At 43.9% G+C, this 9,834-nt stretch overlaps 1 protein-coding gene across 1 annotated transcript in view; it reads right to left on the reverse strand.

The window, feature by feature from the left end:
• Positions 1–9,834, reverse strand: part of LOC108788514 (protein crumbs homolog 2-like) — a 57,283-nt gene that overhangs the window by 35,462 nt on the left and 11,987 nt on the right. Inside the window, exon 6 of the mRNA XM_018558288.1 lies at positions 8,532–8,645. Coding sequence (XP_018413790.1) covers positions 8,532–8,645 — 114 coding nt within the window. The remainder of the gene's footprint in view (positions 1–8,531; positions 8,646–9,834) is intronic.

Genomic DNA, 9,834 nt, shown 5'->3' on the forward strand with positions numbered 1-9,834 from the left:
TTTTTGATAAGATTTGAAAAAGGTTAAAGCTGAAAGGAAACAAATCCACTTTGTGTGCAACGAATGCCTTTGCAAACAGGAAAAGGTGGAGTCCAGACCAGTCACCCTGCACAAGTAGAGAGAGCAGCAGTGAGCGGTCTTTATTACAGGAGGGGGCGGAGACAAGACCAGTCACCCTGCACAAGGAGAGAGAGAGCAGCAGTGACCGCATAACCTGGTGATGAGGGATCGTGGAGACGGGTTCCCTGCTAATCGGGAAGCCGGGTATCGAGTCATTAGATGCTTCCTTAATGGGGGCAAGCAGGGCCAAATGTAGTGCAGGAGAGCTGCCGCTCAGCTGCCCAGATCACTTGTAGGTGGAACCCTAACACGCACAATGGGTAAGTTCATTCTTTCAAGTAATGTGGAAAAATTGAATAGCCCGCTCAAATCTGCCCCCCACCCCAGCGAACAGTCCTTCCCCCCCTGCCGGTAAGGGCGTATTATCTGTAACCCATACTGCCATCCACTGCAGCCCTGCTCTATGGATTTTAAATTCTGCTCGCAAATTATGAGCACTCATTGGTCTGCACGGTCACCTGACCACGCTGACCAATGAGAAGTGCTTCTTAGCACGGTTAAAGTAGATTGTGAAGGGGGACAAGTAGATCGTCATGAGGGACAAGTAGATCGTCATAAGGGACAAGTAGATCGTCATGGGGGACAAGTAGAAGGTCATGAGGGACAAGTAGATCATCATAGGGACAAGTAGATCGTCATGGGGACAAGTAGATCGTCATGGGGGACAAGTAGATCGTCATGGGGGACAAGTAGAAGGTCATAAGGGACAAGTAGATCGTCATGGAGACAAGTAGATCGTCATGGAGACAAGTAGAAGGTCATGAGGGACAAGTAGATCGTCATGAGAGACAAGTAGATTGTCATGAGGGACAAGTAGATTGTCATGAGGGACAAGTAGATTGTCATGTCTTGAGGGACAAGTAGATTGTCATGAGGGACAATTAGATCGTCATGAGGGACAATTAGATCATCGTGAGGGACAATTAGATCGTCGTGAGGGACAAGTAGAAGGTCATGAGGGACTAGTAGATCGCCATGAGGGACAAGTAGAAGGTCATAAGGGACAAGTAGAAGGTCATGGGGGACAAGTAGATTGCCATAGGGACAAGTAGAAGGTCATGAGGGACAAGTAGATTGCCATGAGGGACAAGTAGAAGGTCATGAGAGACAAGTAGAAGGTCATGAGGGACAAGAAGATTGTGATGATGTTTTTTGTGTCTCTCTGAGATGCCAAATAGTGAACTATTACAGCAGGAATTTGCCTCTCCGCCCCCTATCACCATTACTCTTTTAGGGCCCGCCACACCTATGCCTTGAGGTAACACACAGCAACCCACAATACACATATTAATCCGTTGTGGTGCTATTCATTGTCAGTGACACTCCAAAACACTAAGACGGCGTACCGCAACACAGTAATGCACTACCCTGCGTTTTGGTACCCTGCATCTAAATGATAGCTGCAGGTGTGTCTCTTTGTCCATTGCCAGCCATTCCACCAAACAGGCTGCCTAAACGTAAGGCGGGTAAAAGGTGTGAAGAGGGCCTCGGTGCATCAACTCCACGGTCTTATAGGAAAAATGTCAGTGTTCTCAGAAACTACTACTCCCCACTACAATAAACACTATAGTAACACACTAAACACTACAATAAACACAAAAAAAAAACAAACGCTGCAATATTATAACTAAACACTACAATAATACTACGAAATACCCCAATAAACACTAATAGAATTAACACTATAATAATATAAATAATAATACACACTAAAATAACACTATTACAATAAACTCCAATACAATAAACATAAAATAATATTCACAAACACTAATACAATAAACACTACAATAATATAAATAAACACGGCAAAACTGTTACTACACACTGCAATAATAATACTACACACTAAAATAACACTGATACTATATACTCCAAAGCAAAAAAAAACATAATAAAATATTCTCAAACACTACTGTAAACACTAATAAAATAAACACTACAATACTATACCTAGACAGTACCAAAAAAAAAAAACCACACACAAACACAATGAGCAATACAATCATGTTGCTAAACACCTAATACAACAAACAATACAATAAAACTACTGCTAAAAACTGCATTAAACCCTACAACAATAACGGTACAAAACTACTAAAACACTTCAATAAACACTAACACAATAAGTGCTGCAATAATAGTAGTAAACACTATAATAATACTACCAAACACTACAGTAAACACAATAATACTGCCAAACACGACGATAAACACAATAGTATTACCAAACACTACGATAAACACAATAATACTACAAAACACTACGATAAACACAATAGTACTACCAAACACTACAATAAACACAATAATACTACAAAACACTACAATAAACACAATAGTACTGCCAAACACTACAATAAACACAATAAAACTACCAAACACTACAATAAACACAATAGTATTACCAAACACTACAATAAACACAATAATACTACCAAACACTACAATAAACACAATAATACTACCAAACACTACAATAAACAGAATAAAACTACCAAACTCTACAATAAACACAATAATACTACCAAACACTACAATAAACAGAATAATACTGCCAAACTCTACAATAAACACAATAATACTACCAAACTCTACAATAAACACAATAATACTACCAAACACTACAATAAACAGAATAAAACTACCAAACTCTACAATAAACACAATAATATTACCAAACACTACAATAAGCCCATTAATACAATCAAACACTACAATGAGCACAATAATACCACCAAACACTTCAATAAACACAATAATACTACCAAACACTTCAATAAACACAATAGTACTGCCAAACACTACAATAAACACAATAATACTACAAAACACTACAATAAACACAATAATACTACCAAACACTTCAATAAACACGAATAGAATAATTCAATAAACTTACAATAAACACGACAATAATACTACTGAACACGGCAATGAACGCACACCTAACACAACACAATACGGACAATGAAAATAAGAAGGCGATGAGACCTATAAATGATACATTGTCTGCGAAGGAATGAATGAAGAACTCGGAGAAGAAGAAGATGAAAACTCTCCGATGATAATGTTTCCGGTGACCTATAAGATACATTTTTTCCTCTAAGGCAGGAATGATCAGTATGTGAGTTGGTAAAGCTCTCGGTGCCCCCCCTCCCCTCCCCCCCCCCAAACAGTGACTTACCGGTGAGCAGATAAAGTAGAATGGGGATGCCTGGAGCCGTTATCCTGCTCATGGTCCCCTACATTGGGAAGAGTGAGCAGCAGAGGGACAGAAGAAGATTGGGGGGGGGAGGAGAGAGTAGAGCAAAGACCGGCCTCTCCTCCCCTCTCTCACACCAGTCAGGCAAAAGGGATTGGATTTGTATCCAGACAAGAGAGCCCGGCCACACATCTAATCCGTTCCTGGTGCAAACTCCCAGCTGGCTCCTGTCACTGCTGACTCATTGGATGCCTGTCAGTGCTGCCCACCAGCAAACACTGGAAGGGGCTGGACTGAGTGTATGTGGACTAAAGAATCATTTTATTTGTAATCATTTTTCAAAGTAACAACAAGTATCAAAAAAGTTTTTTTCTTCTATGAAATCACCGCAGTTAAAATCTGTCAATCAAAGGGCGCTGCCATGTGTGCTAAAGAGCTGCCAGGGGTCGGATCTAGTCCTCATATCCCCCCCAATAAATTGTATATATTAGGTCATGGTGTTATATACCTGTTATTGCACAGGTCTGGGGTATGCAACTTTGAATATTAACATTGTATGTGCCCTGATTTTGGATCAACATCAGTTATGAGTATTTAAAAAATGTCCCAATTTTGGGTCTACTGTGCATAGTTATGACCTCCTTCTGGAGAAGCTATTTGGAGTAAGTATACCCCCCAAAATTGAAAAGTCCTTTTTGTAGCTTTTTGGACACCTGACCATCAACCCTATAGGAGCTTGTTGGACACCTGACCATCACCCCTATAGGAGCTTGTTGGACACCTGACCATCACACCTATAGGAGCTTGTTGGACACCTGACCATCACACCTATATGAGCTTGTTGGACACCTGACCATCACACCTATAGGAGCTTGTTGGACACCTGACCATCACACCTATATGAGCTTGTTGGACACCTGACCATCACACCTATAGGAGCTTGTTGGACACCTGACCATCACACCTATATGAGCTTGTTGGACACCTGACCATCACACCTATAGGAGCTTGTTGTACACCTGACCATCACACCTATAGGAGCTTGTTGGACACCTGACCATCACACCTATAGGAGCTTGTTGGACACCTGACCATCACACCTATAGGAGCTTGTTGGACACCTGACCATCACACCTATAGAAGCTTGTTGGAGATCCCATTGCAAAACCATAGTCAATACAGAATTGGTCCCTAGATGGCGCCTGTAATAGCCTCTACTCTTTGGCATAAAGTAACACATTAATGAAACAACCACCGATGAGATGTTCAAATTTAAAGAATAAGTATGTTTTTGTATAGTTGCCCTTTAAGTCACCCCCCCTCCTCCCCCATAAAAGTTTTATACTCATCTGTCCTAGGTTGCTGTGAGATGCCCAAAGCCACCACTACAAACTCGGTCAGTGAAAATTCAATTTCCTCCTATGGAGAGGCCCCATCATAATCTCTCTTGGGTTAAGTATTGTGTAGAGCGAAACACATTGAAGATCTAACCCAACCCATTGCACCCCTCCTGTTCTCATGAAATAAAGAAGATTCACATTTGACTTAGGAGTGCATTGTCATACTGTAGCACTGCTTGTAAATTGAAAGTGTTTGAAGGATTACTTGTACTGGTTAGTCCAGCTAAAATATTTATTTTTTATAATTTTTACATTCAATACCTCCTGTCACAGGCGGAGTGATACCAAATGCACTCCGCCTGTGAGGAATCCATAGTGAAAGCGCGCTTCGCTCGTCCTGGCCAGCGATTGGTTAGCAAATTGCTCTTGGAAAGGTACGGCACCCCTGATCACCATATTCTTGTACATGAATATTGTACAGTAAAAATAAATAAATAAGACCTAGTGGAGGGAATTTATCAAAAATGGAGCAGATGAAATCTAGAGCAGTTGCCTATGGCAACCAATCAGCTTCTCTTTTCAGTCTGTTCAGTTAAGATTTGAAAATGAAAGGTGGATGCTGGTTGGTTGCCATGCACAGCTGCTCCAGATTTTGTCTGCTCCAGTTTTGATAAATGCCCCTTTTAGCCCAAAAAATATAAGACAGTGTCTTATTTTCGGGGAAACGCGGTAGTGGGGAGCCTGAAGAGATTCTAGTGAGCGCGCTTGGTACCGCCATTGGCAGTCCAGGACCGGTAGACGGTGTCCTATGTGTCCCAGTGACAAATCCCGCCCTTACTCTAGACCTCTGTCATGAAGACCTCTTCTCAGCCTCATTTTTGAGGTTGGCAGCCAACAGCGACACAATATACATCATTTTGCGGGAATCCAAGGCAGTCACCTGACCAATACATGGCTGGTTTTGTATTTTTATGGAAATATTGGCAATCAAGTTGCCGCACGCCACATTGCCACCAGCCAAAGCTTAGTGAGTTGGTAGCTATATGTTTTATAAAACATCGGCGCGGTCAACTCTGAGCCAGAAATGAGGTGATTGTGTTGGATGATGTCACAGGAAATGTGTGGTTCCTCCCCCCGCTACCGATGTACATTTGTATGTCTGGGCGAGGGCTCTGGCATCCTGATATGAACTAATAAGCTGACTCTGGAGGGATTAATGGACACAGTGGAGGGGGATTAGTGGCTTTATTTTCTTGTCAGGCTTTGCTGGGTAATTCAAAAGGCCTTGCTTCGCTCAGCGAACCCGCTTGACACATTCCCTCACAACTACAGTGCTGGCAACGATCACTCATTAGGGGGTTCTGAAACCAAAATCCCGCACATCAGAGGGTAGTAGGTGTAGACAGGTTTGGTGGTTGCTCTGTGTTATTTCAAGGTGCCTATAAAGAATGTGCCCAGGGTTTGTTTTACTTGGGAAGAGTCTATGCCCTCACCCCTCAATCCAGAAATAGAGTAGAACCATTCAGGTTATGGTTATAAAGGGACTAAAGGAACCAAAACTTCCTCCAACTGAATCAGTAAAGCCTTCTTAGACCAGTTGCAGCATTTTTGGCCATCATCAAGCCAATGTATGGAAACCATCACTTCTGTGGAGCAAGGCTTGATATAGGAGGCTGCATTGCTGACCACTACTGTAAGGAACATTCTTCCCACTGACCATCAATGTAAGGAACATTCTTCCCACTGACCACCAATGTAAGGAGCATTCTTCCCACCGACCACCAATGTAAGGAGCATTCTTCCCACTGACCCCCAATGTAAGGAGCATTCTTCTCACTGACCCCAAATGTAAGGAGCGTTCGTCTCACTGACCCCCAATGTAAGGAGCGTTCTTCTCACTGATCACCAATGTAAGGAGCATTCTTCCCACTGATCACCACCGTAATGAGCATTCTTCCCACTGACCACCCCTGTAATGCTGTACATGTTCTGTAACCAATCCACCTGAAGATATTGGGGTCAATTTATCAAAACTGGAGCAGTAGAGTCTGGAGCAGTTGCCCATGGCAACCAATCAGCTTCTCTCTTCAGTTTGCTCAGGTAAGATTTGAAAATGAGACAAGGAAGCTAATTGGTTGCAGTGCAAATCTGCTCCAGATTTTGTCTGCTCCAGTTTGGATAGATCCCCTCCCCTCCCCCCATGGTATATCGCTACAATCTGACTTGTCACCAATTGTCGTGTCGTTGTATTGTATATGCATCACGCATACATTACCCCAAAACGCAGCAAACAGGAGACTTGTCAGTAGATAAAATAAGACCCAACCAAAGTATTGTTATAAAGTCCTTGTTCCTGTCACTCCCTCTATCTTCCATATACTGGCTCTTTGTACCAGGCGGCTCCCCCGGCATTCTCACACTTCTTGACCTGCAGTAATCCTGACTCAGCAGACGGGAGGGCCGGCTCCTCCGCTTGTCACTCTCTGTTCTGTCCTCAGATGCACAATTTTAATTTCCTTCCATTCAAAGGAAAATTCCATCGTTAAAAAAAAATAAAAAAAAAATAAATACGCATTTCGTTACAAAATAAAAAATTTGCATTTTTTTTGGGTTGCAATTTTGACATTTTGCAATTGCAACTGCGATCGGCGGATCAGGGGACCGGGGGTGCAATGCTCTGGCTCCTGCAGATTTTCCTGCAGGAAAAAAAAGAAAGAAAAACAATTGGGTGGAGCTGGCAGTGACAGCTTGCTCCGCCCAACTGTTTCCTATTGGCCGGCACCTGCCAGAGTCTTCTAGCAGCCAATGAATAACAACTGGGCGGAGCCGGCTGTGACGTCATGGCCGGCTACGCCCAGTTGTTATTGTTTAATGACAGATCAGCGTCCCCAGGTCATTTGGGGTAGGGTCATGGCGCATGACAGGTGTGTATTTGGCGCAATGGAGGTGTGCAGTAGGGCCATGGCGCCAGACAGGTGTGTATTTGGCGCAATGGAGGTGTGCGGTAGGGCCATGGTGCCAGACAGGTGTGTATTTGGCGCAATGGAGGTGTGCGGTAGGGCCATGGTGCCAGACAGGTGTGTATTTGGCGCAATGGAGGTGTGCGGTAGGGCCATGGTGCCAGACAGGTGTGTATTGGGCACAATAGTAGGGCGCCAAGAGGGTCATGGCGCCAGACAGTGACCCATTCTGCTATGCGCTAGGATGGAATAGTTTTTTTGTGACATGTGATGCGCTGAAATAAGGTCACATGTGTTAATTTGCATTCCCCAACAACCACCAATTTTGGTTGATCTGTAATTTGGGCTTTTTTTTATAATAAAAATGAATCATAATCAATAATAAAAATATAACTATAAAAAAAATACAAAAACAGGTAAAAATAATGTTTTAAGTCAACTATGGAGTCAGGAGAACCAGAGCATTCATGATTCCGTGTCTCTAAACAGCAGCATTGTAACAAGCAGGGCGCGCTCTACCGTGATATGCATTGTACCGTCATCACCAGCACAGGCTACGCACAGGGCCGGATTTCCCACAAGGCCAACCAAGGCCCGGCCTCGGGGCAGCAGGGTGGTAGAGGGGCAGCAGGGGGGTGGAACTCCTATCTCCCGATGCCCGGGCGGGTAGTTTTTCTCTACATTTAGCCCGGCTTTGGGCAAGCAGAGCTAAATGTACAGCCGGGAAGCCGTCGCTTGTTTTGTACAAGTGATCTCTGTGACATTGTATGCAGACTGCAGGTCTGCCATTCTCCATTGGGGTTTGGCGGGTAGGGGGGGCGCATTGAGGAACCTGGCCTTGGGGCAGCAGAGAGAGTAAATCCGGCCCTGACTGTGCATGTTCTATCCGGGACGATCCTGACTTACCGGCATATCCCCGTTCACACTGACACTCATACCCATTGATCAGGTCAATGCACGTCCCTCCATTCTGACACGGGCTGGATGTACACTCGTCGATGTTCACGGAACAGTTTTCCCCTAAAAAAACATAAAATATAAAAAGTTAGATCACTTTTTTTTTCCATCCCTGTAAGACCTGCCTCAGTACTCCTCTCAAGAGCCCTCAGCTCTGATGCAGGCAGTGGGAGGAGCTATGCAAATATCAAAATTAGTTGATGGGCAAGTGTCAGTCTGGAGGAGTGGGCGTTCCTAGGCAGGCTCTATTTGCATGCAGACCACCCACATGTGATGCTGAGCCTCCATGATTGAAAGAACTGAAATCCAATGAATGGAAGGGGCGGGGCCAGGGGCAGCAGAGATAGAGAGGAAAGTGCTAGATGATGCTGGATGCCCCCCAGCCAGGAAATGAGGTGGGCTCTGTCTGACTTGCTGCAGCTTCTAATGCACATTGTGAGAAGCTTGCGCTTATTCCTTTTGAACTAAACAATCCCCTCTCCCACTCCTGCAGATCTATACTTACTGCTGCAATGTTTGACAACCATTGCTACAGGTCTCCCTCGTGTGGCCACATCTGTATCATGGAGGGGAGATGGTCCCATAGAAGTCTAACAAGCCCCCTATTTAATAGCAGACAGGTCCTCTTTATGGAGACATCAGGGGTCTTTCAGACTCCTAATGTCACCTAGGGACCCCAAAGAAGCTGAGGAAGTAGAGATCTGCTTCACCAGCTTCATCTCCTGGCTCAAGGAGCCGGAGACTGTAACGAGTGACACAGGAAGTGATGTATTACGCATCACTTCCTGGGTCCAGTGATCGGAGGAGAGATCAGCGGCTGGAAGCTTGCAGCTGGTCGGGGGGATAGCGGAGCCCGGGGAGGCCGACGGCAGCCCGGGGGGGTGTTGTAGGCCCGCCATGGTAGAAACTAGAGATGCACCGATACCACTTTTTTGGGTCTGAGTACGAGTACCGATACTTTTTTTTAAGTACTCGCCGATACCAATTACCGATACTTTTTCTTAAAGGGGCAGATCACATTTTTTCCAAAGCAATACAAAATAATGATTTTAGGTCAGTTTCTTAATATTATGAAGAACTGTAACTCAAAAGACAACATGACTGTCAAAAAATAAGTTTACTTTGCTTAAATTGTCACAAAGTTGTACTCAACGAAAGTTAGTAAAATCTCAACGTGCCATTTGAAAAAAGGCCACAAGATGGCGTATGGATAGGATGGAAGCAGATGGAATTGTGTAGAAAAGTGAAAAAA

This window comes from Nanorana parkeri, unplaced genomic scaffold (assembly GCF_000935625.1).
Source record: "Nanorana parkeri isolate BGI_ZX_2015 unplaced genomic scaffold, ASM93562v1 scaffold15, whole genome shotgun sequence".
Lineage (NCBI taxonomy): Eukaryota > Metazoa > Chordata > Amphibia > Anura > Dicroglossidae > Nanorana > Nanorana parkeri.